Genomic DNA, 18,001 nt, shown 5'->3' on the forward strand with positions numbered 1-18,001 from the left:
GATATGTCATAGCAACATATCAAAGGTTTTTATCAATGGGGGTCCGAGTGCTGAGACCCTGTCGATAGCTAGAACGAGGAGAGAGAAGCACTCACGTAGCATGCACTCTCTCTCCTTACTGCAGGAGAAAGAAGCAAGACAAATTCAATAGAAAGTATATGGGCCCATTTAAATTTCATCTCCTCTTTCTAGCGATAGGTAGGGGTCTCAGTGCTCAAGGCCCCCTTTGAACAAAACTGAAAGTTGTCCCAAAGTACAGTGCCAGTTTAAGTCAAACATCCCCTGAAGGCCTCATGCACACGACCGTATTTTGTTTCCGTGTCCGTTCCGTTTTTTTGGGCGGATAGGATGAGGACCCATTCATTTCAATGGGTCTGCTAAAAACGCAGGCAGCACACCGTGTGCTGTCCGCATCAGTATGTCCGTTCCGTTGCTCCGCAAAAAAAATTGTGCTTGCCCTATTTTTTTCTAGTTTGTGGACAAGGATAGGCATAAGGCTACTTTCACACTTGTGCTAGGTGCGGATCCGTCTGGTCTCTGCACAGACAGATCCGCACCTATAAATGCAAACGATGGTATCCATTCAGTGCAGATCCGTCTGCATAACAGCTTTTTCAGATCTGAGATCGGTTACCATGGCAGCCAGGACGCTACTGCAGTGGTTACTTAGCTTATACTTACCTGTGCTGTCTGTGGCCGGACGGCGCTCCTCCTATTTGTAAGTGACAGGTCTGTTAAAATATACCATCGGATTGGAGAAAACTCTGATCCGATGGTATATTAATAGGGACTTCTGACTTTACATTGAAAGTCAATGGGGGACGGATCCGTTTGCAATTGCACCATATTGTGTCAACGTCAAACGGATCCGTCCCCATTGACTTGCATTGTAAGTCAGGACAGATCCGCTTGGCTCTGCGCGGCCAGAGCGGAATGGAGGCGGAACGGAGCCAAACTGATGCATTCTGAACGGATCCTTATCCATTCAGAATACATTGGGGATGAACGGATCCGTTTGGGCCGCTTGTGAGAGCCCTCAAACGGATCTCATAAGCGGAACCCCAAATGCAAGTGTGAAAGTAGCCTATTACAATGGATCCGCATTAAAAACGGATCCGCAAAAAAACGGATGCCATATGGAACGTCATCCGTTTTTTTTTGCGGACCGCAAAACACATACGGTCGTGTGCATGAGGCCTTAGGAAATAGTTTTTGTACACTTCAATGCAAAACAAACATTGCCTATTTATTTTTCAAGTCTAGATGCATAGAGGAAGGAATATCTATGCAGCAATTATTATATTTATGTAAATGAGAATGTACCAAGCACCATAACATGATGAACAAATTATTGACTACTTTTTACTTTGACGAAAGATGCAAAGGCATTTTTATTTTTGCAGATTTCTCCCTCGAAATTATTCTCCCAGACAACAACGTTCCTGTTTTAATACAGTACAATTTCTCATGTTATGTAATCGGAATTCAGTACAGCCCTACAAATCACAAAGCAGGACTGTCTCCTTGAGTTGTCATTTTCTGATTCAGCGGTTTATCAAAAAGTACCTACGTTACCGATGCATACTTTTACTGTCTCCTCCATCATTTGTTGTGTATTTTTTGCTTTGTTAACCTTTGCATAATGCCGTAGGAGAGAATGAAGAGAGCGCAGATTTAGCATTTAAATGCCTTATTAAAGACACCATCAGTGAAACAAGTTGGTTTGGCGATGAAAATTTTTTTCCTTTCTTTTTTTTATCTACAGGAACATACAGGTTTATTATAGACTTTGGTGCAGAGTACTGGAACAGAAAAATACCTATAGTCAAAAGAGTCTTGAATTTTAATGGTCTTCATTAAAAATATTCAGTTAATCTACTGAAAGCCGAGATATGGCTAATATGTACAAATAATGAACCTATATAATTGCTTAATAGGAAACTAGAGAAACTGACATTTAAAAAGGTTGGACAAGATTAGAAAAAAAATGCTGGTTTCCTCCAGAAACAGCACCATGCCTGTCTTTGGTTTGCATCCGGTATTGGTATTGGTATTGCAGCTCAGCTCCATTAAATTGAATGGGCTGTGCTGCAATGTCACAACCTGTGGACAGGGTACAATATCAAGGGTGTCCCAGTTGTAGATTAAAGGCTACAGGGACCAGTGGATCTCAAAGGGGTTTCAAAAAAAATACTTTTTTGGGCTAGGTTTCCACAAATCAGCAATGTGGATGCCATGTGCAACCAAAACTCCATCCATGGTGGCCAATAACAGCATACATTTGTGACTTAATAGAGGTATTACCTACTAAATTGTATGACCATTGGCCGCTACAGTTGCTATTTCAGCCTCATATCAGCATCCTACCTTTAAAATACCCCATAAAAGGTATATTTATAAGGTTTCTCATTCAAGGGCCATACTATTATCCATAGCAGAGAGAGGTTCCAAAGGGCATCCCTCACTCTAGAGGTCCTGTTACATCCATGCATTACATGGACAGTCTGTTAATTTAAATGAGAAATGTGTCATGGTTTATGTCCCTTGTCATGTAGCTACAGGGAAATTTCAACACAAGCTTCCAGGTTCCACCAAGCTTTAGGATCACCAATGAAAGCCATTTTATTGCTTCTAGGCAGAATTGTTGAAACAGCATTATTGTTTGTATTTTAATGTGCCCATCATTATTAGCAACATATATACAAAACCTACAAACAAAATCAGTGTAGATGCCCAAAGACAAAAAAAAGAACGTGACTAAAAATATATCCTATCTCTTATATATATAAAAATTAGTTTCTGTCTGGCTGTCTGTTCTTTATGTGCGACCAAACGACTGGACCGATCTTCACCAAATTTGGCACACAGGTACATCAGGTGTCCGGGAAGGTTTTAAATCGGGTCTCAGCTCTCTAGGACGTACATTCCTGAGATATTCCCCAAAAATTACCCACATTAGCCAATACAAGCCTGCAAGTCTTTGTCTTCAAATCCCAACTGCCATAAACACAGTTTTACTCCAGGTTTCCATAATAACCCAGCCATTTTTCTTTACTGCTTAAAGGTGCGGGCACTGTGGAGGTCACTGTTATTAAAGGGGCAGGCACTATGAAGGTCCCTGTTAAAGGGACAGGCACTGTGAAAGTCACTGTTAAAGGGGCAGTCACTCTGAAAGTCACTGTTAAAGGGGCAGTCATAGTAACATAGTATATAAGGCCTAAAAAAGACATTTGTCAATCCAGTCCGGCCTGTTATCCTGCAAGTTGATCCAGAGGAAGGCCAAAAACCCCAGTGAGGTGCAACTAAATTTTCCCCACTTAAGGGGGGAAAGAATCCTTCCTGACTCCAATCAGGCAATCAGAATAACTCCCTGGATCAACGACCCCTCTCTAGAAGCTATAGCCTGTAATATTATTACGCTCCAGAAATACATCCAGGCCCCTCTTGAATTCCTTTATTGTACTCACCATCACCACCTCCTCAGGCAGAGAGTTCCATAGTCTCACTGCTCTTACCGTAAAGAATCCTCTTCTATGTTTGTGTACAAACCTTCTTTCCTCCAGACGCAGAGGATGTCCCCTCGTCACAGTCACAGTTCTGGTGATAAATAGATGATGGGATAGATCTCTGTACTGACCCCTGATATATTTATACATAGTAATTATATCTCCCCTCAGTCGTTATTTTTTTCTAAAGTGAATAACCCTAATGTTGATAATCTTTCAGGGTACTGTAGTTGCCCCATTCCAGGTATTACTTTAGTTGCCCTCCTCTTAACCCTTTACAGCTCTGCTATTGTCTGCCTTGTTCACAGGAGCCCAGAATTATACACAGTACTCCATGTGTGGTCTGACATAGGGATTTGTAAAGTGGTAGGACTATGTTCTCATCACGGGCATCTATGCCCCTTTTGATGCAACCCATTATCTTATTGGCCTTGGCAGCAGCTGCCTGACACTGGTTTTTACAGCTTAGTTTGCTGTTCACTAAAATTCCTAGGTCCTTTTCCATGTCAGTGTTACCCAGTGTTTTACCATTTAGTTTGTACGGGTGATTTGTATTACTCCTTCCCGTGTGCATAACCTTTGTCAATGTTAAACTTTATCTTCCACTTCTCTGCCCAAGCCTCTAATCTATCCAGATCCCTCTGTAGTAGTATACTGTCCTCTTCAGTGTTAATTACTTTACACAGTTTAGTGTAATCTGCAAAAATTGATATTTTACTGTGCAAGCCTTCTACAAGATCAATATTAAATATATTAAAGTCATTGTGAAAGTCACTGTTAAAGGGGCAGTTACTGTGAAAGTCCCTGTTAAAGGGGCGGTCACTGTGAAAGTCACTGTTAAAGGGGCGGTCACTGTGAAGGTCACTATTAAAGAGACGGTCAATGTGAAAGTCACTTTTAAAGGGGAGGACACTGTGGAGGTCTCTGTTAAAGAGGCAGGCACTGTGGAAGTCACTGTTAAAGGGGCGGGCACTGTGAAGGTCACTCTTAAAGGGGGGGCCACTAGGAAGGTCACTGTTAAAGGGGTGGTCAATGCTAAAGGGGCGGTCACTGCTAAAGGGGCAGGCACTGTGGAGGTCACTGTTAAAGGGACGGCCACTGTGGAAGTCAATGTTAAAGGAGCGGGCACTGAGAAGGTCATTGTTAAAGCGGCGGGTACTGTAGAGGTCACCGTTATGGGGAAACTGTTGATATTTTTTTACGCCACACGGAAACATAAAATGAAATAGATGAAATATACCCATGCGAAGCCGGGTCCTTCTGCTAGTTAAATATAAAGTTGACCCCCAATGTGAAAGGCCCCCAATCAGACCTCAGATAAGAGCCCCAATATAAATGAGACCCCCCATTCAGACCTCAGATGAAACCAACATACTTCATACCAGCCCCCATGCCTCAGAGCAAATGGGTAGCGTGGGCTCCCAGGATCCATCTCTTTCTCTTCTTCTTGCCACATACAGCTGTGTGCAGTAACCCAGGAAGCAGTGAGTGGAAAGCCTGGATGAACTCAGAGCTCAGATGAGACCCCATGCCTCAGATCAGACCCCCATGCCTCAGATCAGTCCCCCACACCTCAGATCAGATCCCCACGCCTCAGATCAGACCCTCATGCCTCAGATATGACCTCCGTGCCTCAGATCAGCCCTCCATGCCTCAGATCAGTCCCCCACACCTCAGATTAGACTCCCATGCCTCAGATCAGACCCTCATACCTCATATTAGCCCCCATGCCTCAGATCAGCCCCTATGCCTCAGTACAGACTCCCATGCCTCAGATCAGACCCCCATGCCTCAGATAAGACCACCATGTCTCATATCAGTCCCCATGCCTCAAAGCAAATGGGTAGCATGGGCTCCCAGGATCCAGGTCTCTCTCTTCTTTCTGCCACATACAGCTGTGCGCAGTAACACAGGAATCAGTGAGTACAGAGCCTGGGGAGCGCTGCATTCACCGCTTCCTGGTCCTCCGGTACTAATGAGTGCTTAAATAATGAAAGCTCTCATTAATATTCGCCCCTTAAGACACTGTGACATTTTCCCCCCACTTTGGGAGGAAAAATGTGTGTCTTATGGTGCAAAAAATCCAATATGTACCAGCAAAGGTGCCCAGATGAAAAGAACAAACTGAGTAAGAGAAAGAACAGAGAGAGAGAGAACTTCATCAACCTTTATCATCCCTGTACCAATGCTATTGATTAGCATACAAGGTGCCAAAACAAGGCGGGTGGTCATAGCGGCAGTTCAAGGCAAAGGAACTTTATCCTCTGCAATTGCAACTTTTTTCAGTGATATTGCATATACAGGTTCTAGTTTTCATAATGAAAATCTTACTCTGCTGATTCCAATGCTAATTTGTAATTTTTCTAAAACAAAAAAAAAAGGACAACTCCATAATGCTAAATCAGTCCATTTGTGCTGGAGGCACAGCAGTTTCATATACAGATGGTTGCAGTGGCAAGATGGTATTCCTTTATTTACCGGCCTAGCTGGAGTGTCAACACCTTCCTGATGAAAGAAAAACTTCGGTATAAGTGGAGTCTATCTCTATCTGACCGCCTCCATTTCCAGTAGTCTCTGCACCCTCTTATCCCGTTAGCAGAAGCCAGTGGAGCATCCATGGAAACCGTGGCACACATGTTCACTACCATTGCGGCCGGCGTGAACATTTCCATAGGCATGTCAAATGAAGCCGTTTCTTTTTATTTCTGCTAGTCCTGAATGGATGGACAAAGAGTACACATAATGTACATATTATTACCCATATACAATTCACACGTCCTATACTTGGACTGTGCTGAATCTTAGCTTTTTTTTCACAATCTGGTCTAGATAAAGGGGTGTCCTCATAAAGATGGTCTTTTGGAGAGGTTTGACTGTACTTGCCTTTGGTTGCAACATGTAGCTGCTATTGTTCTTTTAATGCGTTGAAATCCATTGAAAGGAGCATTTATATGATGACAAAAATGTAGCTTTTTAATAAAATGTTATCAAACACTTAGAACTCCATTTTTTTCAAACTTTTTCTAAACACACATGGCATGGTTTTCATGGACACATGGTTTTCACGGACCCATAGACTTTTATATGGGTGTGTTTGGTCTGCAAAAACGGACCAAAATAGTGCATGCCTCCGTGCATTTTCCACTGACAGAATAGACTTCTGCAGTCTAGACTTTTACAAACTCTCTTGAACTAACTCTTGCACACACAGCGCTCTCTGTGACTGTTTCCTCATGCTAGACGTTAATAGTGATCTCACAGCTTCACTATTTATATAGAGCACGATTTTCCATCTTTCGGTTAAATGTCTTTCATTCCTCAAAGGGACCTGCAGACTATCAGCGTTATGGGCATGCATCACTGAGCTATGATTACACCGGGGAAGGTTTACAAAAGAACATTTAATTTGTGTCTGCAACTACTGGGTTACTGAGCTAATTCTGACAGGAGTTATGGTGTCAGTTTTTGGCATGGAATAATAGAAGTCATCATTGCAGGGCAACAATAGGATTCTCAGCACAGATTATGAGAGGATGCCAACTTAATGGTAGGTCTTTGAAGAAAAAAGTTGGACTAAATAACAGACTGCATGTACTTAATAGGATTACGGCCTACTGTCAGCTTGATATCGTTCCAGCAGCAGCACACACCAATCCACGTCTCCTCTTAGGCTGGGACTACACCTCAATCTTGGCCGCGACACACAACTCGCAACCAACGATTGTTATGTAGAAGTGCAGCCAATGAACTGAAGAGGTAGGTCATCTATATCTGATGGGTGGGAGTCTAGCACCCACCACCTCCACCAATCAGCCTTTTGAGGAGGCCACGGCGCTCTAGTAAGCCTTGCGCCTCCTCATAGCTTGCCAGGCACTGTTCTGACCATTGGATAGCGGCTGTGCTTGGTATTGCAGCTCCTCCCCATTCACTTGAATGGTATTAAGCAGCACCTAGGCCACATGACTGATGAACATGACATCAATGGCCTAGGAAGAGGTTGCAGCCTTATGGAGCACCACAGCCTATTCAAACTATTGATCGTCAGGAGTACCAGGTGTCACCCAACTAATCTGATACTGATAACTTATCCTGAGAATAAGTCATCAATATTAAACACCCAGACAACCCCTTCAAAACTAGGAGAAGAATTTATTATACCTTCTATGGCAGAATTTGTGCAATAATTTAAGACTTTTTGGGGTCTTGTTTTCGTTTGCAAAAAAGTGGGTGGGATAGGTAGTGGGTGGCATGTTGTGAAGACTATAGAGGTTATTATTAAGAAATATACATATATAAAAGTCACAAATTTTGTCGCAAAGGTGTTTATTGGCTAAATCTGTAACTTTACCCTGCTCACGCCACTTTTCTGAGGGGGGGGGAGGCAAGGAGTGGACGGGGAAGAGAGCGAGCTGGGCGGCCCTTCTCATTTACCATTTTCTACACCAATTTATAGTATAGAAAATGGTCTTAAACTACGCCAGCAAGGGAGCTGATATAGTTTAAACCATGTCGCACAGCCGGCAGCACCAAGCGCCTTGTCACCGCATTGTCACCAGCGCATGGGATAAATGACCCCCTATGTGCTTTGCACGTTCATTACAATTGATGCCAGAAAACTGGTAGCTGAAATCTACACCAGCTCCTAGCTGATGTCGATATCAGTTCTGACGTTATGACTGCACAAGAAGTGCCACTTAATGACACCACTGGAACGCAGATTAAAGAGGATGTCTCATTTCGCCATTACTAAGGTAGATGAGACTAAACCCTGACCACAAGTGTCCGGGAAATGGCGCAGTGCATGGGAGCTAAGGTGTGCTTGGTATGCTACAGGGCACACTGGAGCGCCGTGGCCTCCTCAATCAGCAGTGTTGGCAGGTGTTGGACCCCACTGATCAGATATCAATGACTTACCTTTTAGTTCATTGGCTGCATTGCTACATAACCATTGTTGGTTGCAAGTTGTGTGTCGTGGCCAAGATAGTTGTGTAGTCCCAGCCTAAGAGGAGGTGTCGGATGGTGTTTGCTGCTTCTAAAAAGATATCCGAGTTAATTAAGCAGCATAGCTTTCCATAGCTTAGTTGGGGCTTAGTCTCATATTATCTGAGGTGAGACGAACCCTTTAAGACCAGCATATTGAATGCCAGTCTTAATAAATTCCCTTCTCTGATTTTTCTCCTCTGAGCCCTCATCACCAGTTTGAAATGAAGTCGATGCAACCTCCATTCTTACTAGTGAGATTTTTGAATGCTAGATCTCTGGCAAGAAAAATCTATGATAAATCATTCTGGCCGTGTTCCTATTCAAAGTCCTCCAGAATTAACATACAAGATCTCTGGCAATGAATGTGTTAACAAGGCCAAATACTGCAGGTCCCTAGTGCAGAGTTTGTAACTGGATAAAACTCTGCAGGTCTCTCATCTTGATGTGGTTTTCCTGCTGTCTCTGAGTCTCCCGAAAACTGAATCATCAACATTGGCATCAACACACTGGCTATTATACCTCCAAATATAGTAACAGTCAGCAGCCCAGCCCTGTAAAGCAGCCGCTACACTCCTGCTCTATAGAACTCATCGAGCTCCATGAAACAAGCCTCTTTACTGGTCGGTCACACTACCTCATTGTACAGCATCTTCAGCAAATCACAAGGGACCAGTACACACCACCCACCCATTCACTAATCACAGGACCATACTCTGTGTTTATGCATTTGCCTTATAGGTTATTGAGTTTCTGTGTGTGCAACAAAGTCAGTTTTATCCACTTCTTCTTGTTTGTATCATACGTTTTTCAGTTGGTGTGCAATCCCACAGCATAAAAGCGGGAAAAGCTGAAATAATATTTTCCTACAGAACTGAAAGGCCTTCTGTTTTACAGCAAATGACTCACAAACACTCTCTCAATAGCTCATGAACATTTTAAAAAGCAGAATAGCGTACCCTCATTTTTTTACACTTGCACATTACGCCCCTTTCAATGAATACCAGATTCTAATCTTCTCAACAATTCAACTGATCCTAATTTCTGATAAACATTTAAAAAAATGGAAATAATAGTCGCTTCATGTTAGAAAATACAGAACGGCTTTGTAGAAAGTAACGAGAGTAGACCCAGGCCTAGAAATATGAATAGAATGCTAAAATATATTTCTTTAGGTCACGTTGAATATTTGTTCCAAACCCAATAAAATCAAATGTTTAAAAATATCAATACATTAAAGAAAGGTTATTCATTAATTGTATCCTTCTTTTAGCGCCACAAACAGTCCTAGGCACTGCACCATGCACAATCTCATTAGAGACCTGCACGTTCTTACTGATAGGACCACCAGTCATCATCTGTAATCTTTACACCATACACATTGAAATCAATGGGATATTGCTTTACCCGCTCCTCCAGAGTGAGAGACACTATTTCTATTGCTGTGTGCTTTGTCTAAGATATGACGATGCGTAAGAGGGTCAGTTTTTGATGGGTAGCCCTTGACCCTGATATGGTGCCCATCTCCAGGATAGCCCAATAATAAGGGTGAAAACAACAAGGTAAGGGGAGAGAACTTTACGCCAGTAGGGGTTGCAGTGACCCAGTGGTTCACTGATAAAGGGGGTTAAAACTGTAGTTTTATTTGTTTTCCACCCTGATGGCTGTGAATATGGTGTTAACATTCTCCCTAGATGCAGTTGTTAGGTGGGGCTGCTCCACCCACATCACTAGAGGGGCTTTTACTCTAGTCAGTTAGTCAGAGTGAGACAGAGAAGTGAGAGAAGCAGACAGACAGAAAGAGCATCACTGAAAACAGCAGGGAACAGCGAGTCAGAAGGGGCAAGAGGAGATAGAACTAGGTGTCAACCCCTGAGGGAAAGAAACATTTCTTTATTCTGGATGGTTAAGCAGCCATATAGAGAGAAAGTGCATAATACAAGTCTGTGAAGGTAAAGTACGTATTCTGGCTACAGACTTCAGTTTCACAGTCAGTATACCCATACTCATACCCCTACCACCCCCCATATATGCAGCTTCAGAAACTGTTTAGCAACATTTAAGAAACTGTGCCTGCACACCATTTTGGATGTATGTATTTTTTACTAAACTTCAAGTAAACTTCTCTACTTCTGAAGTTGTCATTTTGTAGCTGCACATCATTATCACCTGCACCAACCAGTCGTCTTTTCATGTTTTCCTGCCTTGCGCCCCACAACTGACCAACACCAAGGGCACCCCACTTTCTACCATGCAGGAGACCTCAAACCACGGTGTACCTAGAGAGGAACAAAGGGTGCACCCCTCCCTACACTGTGCTGTGCTCTGTACCTCATACTGTAAGATCACGAGGCACACCGAACGCCTCAGCTCCACTCTATCACAATGCGCAATGCTTCTGTGCCCGCACACATGACCAGCTATATCTGGTCCGCCGTATACAGAGCAAAGTATAACCTAAACATTTAAGAGGCACAGTACCTAGTGTGGTCACCCTGGGTAACAGGACCTGTTTAAGACCACTGCCCAGAATCAGATCATTTAAAGATTTTCTGAGATTCGCTTCCCCACCCATCCCTTGGACTTATGTCTTTTTTCAACCATATTCACTATATTCATTAGGGAATTTGAAGAGCTCCCTAATGAGTAATTACATAGGGAATCTCACTTTTAATCCCTCCTTCTCTATATGTGAAAAAGTGTGTACCTAGTCGTCGCACGCTTTATTCATTATGGTCCTTATGTTTCCATTTTAGTTGTGTGTGGCTAGAACTACCTATAGCATATTTCCTGTCACAGGATGAGTGGGCTGTTCTTGTAGGAGGCAATGACCTGTTCTTTTGTGTGACTATAATTATGTGTGATTATTTTAGTGACATTGCTTATGGAAGAGAACTGAGGTGAGGGGAAAGTCACAGAGTTAACTGAACTTGCACACAAAGCAGTTGTCATGTAATATTTCTAAATCCCTTTTAAGGAGTGAGGTTTGAAAAGCTGTCCAATAAAATGTACCACTTTTGGTGCAGGACCATAGTCAGGTAACCATGATGTCACAAAAGGTTCTGACACCCTTTCTAGTTGCGGTTTCACCAAGCAAAAATCATAGTGGAAACGACAGTTTGTACTGATTAGGTGTCCCACTCTTTTTTTTTTTTTTTGGGGGGAGGGAAGTGTGCCTTGTCTAGTTGCATAGGTCTCACACACCATAATCCAGCCCTGACTATGCAGGTTCATGAGAGCCAGTGAAGGATGCAGTATCCTGGACACACAGACCTCATATCTATGTATTACTAGGAGAATACACATACGCAAAGTCTGAAACTAGGAGAAGATTGCAAACTTAATAGCTGAGGGTCTAAAAATAGATGCAGGAAGGACAACCCAATTAAGGCTAAGAAGTGATGTTCATAAATGGGATGCTGGAAAAGAAGCCCAACAATTATATTACCCATAGACACTGTATCATCTCATAAATCTCCAATTCCTGGGAGCTCCAGTAACATTTACATGATCTTGACCTCTTTGATAAGTTTCCCTTTAAAGGAAGCACATACTGTAATAATGAATGTTTATATACAGTATTCAAGCAGGCTATTAAACAGCCATTAAACTTGAAAATATACAGTACACCCTTCTATTTCCTGGCACATACCTGCCTGCATGATGCACTTTCCTGAGTCCTTCTCATCCCATTGGTTCCCACAAAAGTTTTCCTCTGGCGGCTCATTGTGGGTATGTAGGAGGACCTAACGCTAGTCTTTCTCACTGACGCCATTTCTCTGTGCATGCTCCTGATGCTTTCTGCTGAAAAATAAGCAAGATATATTTTGCAAGCCCTAGGAAAAACATGTTATTTTTTTCACAGATGAAGAAGCCATTTCCTATCCCTGGAATACCCCTTTAAGACTACTGCCTTATCCTTGATATCAGGGAAACCCTACTACTATAATGATCTCTTCTTAGATCATCCATTAAAACCAGTAGCTGAGACTACTACAAGTACCATTAGCATCCTGATACGTCAGGCATGTAAGTGGCAGGTGCTGTCAGTATTCGCTTGGTTACATAGGACATAACAGTCCTAGCAGCCTGGCTGTCCACAGTTTCTCCCAGCAAAATTAGCTATTTTGGAGCTCCAAATTGATTGGGGTTGTGTCTGAAGAGACAACCCCTTTAATCCAAGCCTAATGGTCCAGAGTTCCTGCTGACCAATATATCATAGTGATGGATTAGTTGGCAATTGCTAAGGGGTCTAAGCATTTTGCAAAGAATCGGGTCATTGCTGGAAAATGTCAAAACTATATTTAAAGGACATCTATCTACTATGTACTTTCTGGCTGCCCATACATCAGACAGTGTTATGTAAAGAACATTCAGCTGATCAGTTGTTTCCATACTTCTGCTCCTCTTATCTCTTACAGAAAGAAGTGAGAGAGAAATCGAGATGAGAAGCTGCAGCTGCAAACCCCCCTCTCCCCTTCTCTCTGTCTAGTTTTTATTCTGTTATAGCACATACCATTTTTGTAGCTAAATGGTTAGATTTTTGAACATTTTCATAGAGCTTACAGGCAAGGAAAGTGGAACTATAGGCTGGAAAAGGGCCACAAACATATTCACATGTACTACTAATTCATGCAATAAAAAAATATGTGTACAGATAGATAGATATAGAGTATATATAGCTATGTATATTGTATATAGAGCTATATATACTGTACATATAGCTATATATACTGTACATATAGCTATATATATATATATATATATATATATATATATATTATATTTTTAAAATTATTTTGAATGCCTATAGCCTGGAAAATTCTATTTGTGTTTTGCTGTTTAATGTTGTAATGTTTAATATTGAATTGAATGACTAAAAAGATGATAACCTATGTAATAACTGTAGGTAGGGACAGACAAGGACAGTGAGACCTAGAACCCAGCTGGCTTTCCCTACCTACTTGCAGTATAAGCCCCAGATAGCTAGACCGCAACTGGGCGACGGGCCCTATGCTATTTAAGTGCAGAGACGGACAACAAACAAAAACAAACAAACACAATACCAAAGTTGTACATAAATGGGTCAGAACCAGATGGACTGTGCAGTACAAAACGAGAGACAGAAAGTGGTCAGGAGACAAGCAGCGGTCAGAAACACAAGCAATCCAATAAAACACAGGAACAAGAACCAAGAAGACAGCTAGTGAGCCAAAACACTATCACTGGAAATGGTGTATGGCCAGGAAGGGGTTTAAATAGAGCACCAGGTCCCTGGATCAGAACCTGATAGGTCCATGACTTGGCACTCCATTAGTCAGAAACACTAGTAGACAGTTATAGAGCAGCTGAGCAATCAGCCCACTGCTAATCTCCCCCAGCACACGTCCGCTGCAGGGAGGAACAGAGCATTGTATCCTGTGACTAAGGATGCGGTCGCATCCCCGGGGGAGTGGCTCAGCAGCCCATCTCTCCCAATATGGCTGAGGGTCGCACCGCTGAAGCCTGGACAGGTAAGTTTATAAAGCCTATCCCTGCAATATACTCAACAAACTAATATTATATTAGGAATTACTCCAACAACAGACATGGTATGGTGTATTACACAAAGTCAGAATACCCCTTTAATTCTCAGTGTGTGACACAATGCTAGAATAATGCACTCTGTTCTTGATTATAGATGTAAATTTGTGGTCAGTTGCACACTAGTAAATGTTTGTCGTAAAATATCTATTTTAACACCCGCCTTGTAAAAATGGAAGCTCTCAATTTACCCAAGGTCTTCCTAAGAAATGACAGTACATATAGTAGATGCTGTGAAAGTACAGGATACCAAGATACTTTATAAGAATCCTGACAAATCTCGGGTACAGCACATTTTACTTTCCATAGTACAAATGCACGGCGTAGTTATAAATTGCATACAAAAATACATAAAAAGAATAACCCAGAGTTGGATATGTCATCCAGGAGGAGACATGTTGTCTGTCAATGACAGGGAGAAGAGTTTTCCATAACTCTTACAGAATTCTATTGTGTTTTGGCAGATACAGTTTCCACACTGTAACTTTAAATAGTATACATATGTTACCCACCTTGAACAACAATTAAAGGGGTTGTCTCACTTCAGCAAAGGGATTTATCATGAAGAGAAAGTTAACACAAGGCAATTATACACTGAATACAAACAATCAGTTGTATCGATTGACTGTATGCAGAGATCATGAAATGGATGCAGAAAGCAGATTGCAGACTTTTTGTTATACAATGAATAACCTTTACTTAGAGGAGTTGTCTGACTTCAGCAAATGGCATTTATCATGTAGAGAAAGCTAATACAAGGCACTTACTAATGTATTGTGATTGTCCATATTGCCTCCTTTACTGGCTTGATTCATCTTTCTAGCACATTATACTCTGCTCGTTTGCAGTGGTTATGACCACCCTGCAATCCAGCAGCGGTGGTCGTGCTTGCACACTATAGGAAACAGCACTGGCCTATGCACACTCCCACTGTCCCGGCCAGCAAAGAGGCCGACACCTTTTCCTATAGTGCGCAAGCACGACCACTGTTGCTGGATTGCAGGGTGGTCATAACCTCTGGAAATGAACAGTGTGTAATGTGCTAGAAAAATGAATCAAGCCAGCAAAGGAGACAATATGGACAATCACAATACGTTAGTAAGTGCCTTGTATTACCTTTCTCTACATGATAATTGCCATTTGCTGAAGTGAGACAACCCCTTTGAGTAAAGGTTATTCATTCTATAAAAAAAAAGTCTGCAATCTGCTTTCTGTATCCATTCCCCATGGCTGTCATGATCTCGGCATGCAGTCATTCGATACAACTGTTTATATTCAGTGTATAAGAATCTGTCTGGTCATGTTACAGCCCCACTATCAGCATTGTGTCTTCTAACAAGCTTAATATGACCTAACAGATTTTCATCCACGCAGATTTCTTTTGAATGACAGCAAGCAGAGATCTTAAAACCGGCAATAAAGTACAAAAAGTATATTGGAAAATTTTAAAAATCTTCATTATACAATTAATAAACTTTATATCTGGCTTAGTTAAATGGGTTCTGCAGGTCTATATTGATGGCCTGTTCTAGGTCTGACTCCTCAACACCCCTGCCGATCAGCTGTTTGAAGAGACTGCGGTGCTCCAGTGAGTGCCACTGCCTCTTCCTAGGCCAGTGATGTCACATTCAGCGGTCACATGGCCTATTTTCAGCTCAGTCACATTCAAGTTAAGGGGCCTGGGCTGCAATACCGAGCACAGCCACTATACAATAGATGGCACTGTGCTTGGTATGCTGTATGAGGCTGCATAAACTCACCAGAGCGCTGCTGGGAGTCAGACCCCCACCTATCAGATATTAATGACCTATCTTGAGCACAGGTCATCAATATAGAAGCTTCGGGAAACCCCTTTAACTGTAATACTATAAGCATGTGGTAAAGCATACAATGGTCCATATTGTGATCCTGACTGTATGAGGTCATTGCAGATTGGTATATGAAGGGGTAGCATTAGCATTTTAGGTATTTATTACTTGTTGCTTGAAAATCAAGGTCCACACGTTTCCTTGGGTGTACTTTTCCTAGGCCATGAAAATGTTTGAAATTTCACTTTTATTCATTCTGCAAGGTGCATCAGGACCATGCATTGATCACTAAGCATATTCATGCATTGCTCCTACAGGGCAAAATACTACAGAAGAACCCAACCTCCAGAGAACTACCAACATCAGCCTGCATATGACATTTGTCTCCGCTGAGGATTCTGGTCTCCTATTCCTTGCATCTGGAGAAGCCCAGTATCTGCTAGTAGAGCTGGTCAATGGGACCATCAGGGTGAGTATGTGTATTGTGTACAGGACTCAGTTTGATGAATTTCACTGCTTTGTAAGACTCACATTTGCTATTATTTTGACCTGTCACCTTTCTTGCTATGCCTTTTGTAGGACATATTTATTATATTCCCTATAAAATAACATGCCTAGAACATCTTTCTTAGAGCTCCACATTGTGCCACCCCTCCTGTAAATGTAAATTGATAACTGGGCATTACCATTCCCATTGCCAATAGTCTCTGACAAACAATATTAGAATTTACTTTATTTCTTTATTTGTATTTTATTTTATATTTGTATTTATTTTTGTATATGTTCTACATACTATGCTCCCCAAGAACTCATAAAGACCTCCAGTGGGACATTTAGGAGCTCTAACACACTGAGGGGCTCCCCAGTCCAACTGTGTAGGCTGCAGAACAGATGACAGAAGTGGTCCTGGCCCTGCCAGTTGGACTCCCGACCTGCTCCTGGTAGACGGCTTTACATCTGCACCGTACATTTACAATGGCATGGGTTCAAAACCCAAGCACCATGTGGCGTACATCTCTCCCAATTCCACCATAAAAATACACACTCGGCATGGTTATTTCAGTGAGAAGAGGAATAAGTCTTCCACAGGAGTAAAGCATTTAGGGATGCTGAACTCCAACATGCCTGATCTTTCTCATGCCAAACATAGGCCAGCTTAGAACTAGAAAGCACATCTGAGAAGCACAAAGGGTAAATGGTTTAAGAGAGATTATCAGATACAGATGTAGCAGAGCTTGGTAAGTCATCATCTGTCATCTTAGCGTTTTACATAGCGCTGTGGATCATCTGCTCTATCACCATAATGGAGAAACAACACAGCCCTGAAGCTCTGCTGCATCTGTATATACAATCATGTAGACGCTGTGAACACGTACAAAAAAATGAATTCATTTCTGACACAACAAAAACACAGGCACGGAAAGCACTTGACCAGAGGGAAAACTATAACAAAAATGTTCCTTCCTATGGGAACCGTAAGAGATAAATATACTCATTCATAAATGTCTAAAGCACCTACATTACTGAAGATGTGCATGCATGCCGAGATACACAAACACAAACTTCCGTTATAAATCAGTTTGTTCCTAGAATCTTAATTAAGACCAAATGTAACGCTGTGGGATCCAGAAATTGTCCTCAGCTGCCCCCATCTGTCCATAGACACGAGAACAGGCATTTCTACTCATACAACTGAAACCAAGCACAGCAGTCATTCTCATGCATAAATGATGCTCTCACCAAAAGTATTATTCATGTCAGCAGCCGTCAATCAGATTCCTACCTTATTTTCTCAGAGGGGTTTTGAAGTGGGTTTGCAGTGTCTAGAACCTGCCTCTGAGACCTTTAGGGGGGAGAACTTAGTTAAAGGAGGTGTCCCATCATTACACGTCATATTCATTTTATAGATCATAAAAAATGAAGAATATTTGTCATTTACATGCAGTAAAAATTTCATTTTCTTACATCGTAAGGATGCCACCTAGTGTTTAAAGTGTGTAGCAATGTGCGCAACCATTTACTGAGGTGTGTGCTGGTGGACATGTATACTCAGTCACTCACATCGGGGTCAGGATCACTTTGAACACCAAATGGCACCAAACTATATATGTCATAACATTGGAT

The 18,001-nt window shown here is 42.0% G+C and overlaps 1 protein-coding gene across 1 annotated transcript in view; it reads left to right on the forward strand.

Moving 5' to 3' along the window:
* Positions 1 to 18,001, forward strand: part of CSPG4 (chondroitin sulfate proteoglycan 4) — a 106,861-nt gene that overhangs the window by 33,433 nt on the left and 55,427 nt on the right. The window contains exon 2 of the mRNA XM_044279856.1: positions 16,195 to 16,346. Coding sequence (XP_044135791.1) covers positions 16,195 to 16,346 — 152 coding nt within the window. The remainder of the gene's footprint in view (positions 1 to 16,194; positions 16,347 to 18,001) is intronic.

This window comes from Bufo gargarizans, chromosome 2 (assembly GCF_014858855.1).
Source record: "Bufo gargarizans isolate SCDJY-AF-19 chromosome 2, ASM1485885v1, whole genome shotgun sequence".
Classification (NCBI taxonomy): Eukaryota; Metazoa; Chordata; class Amphibia; order Anura; family Bufonidae; genus Bufo; species Bufo gargarizans.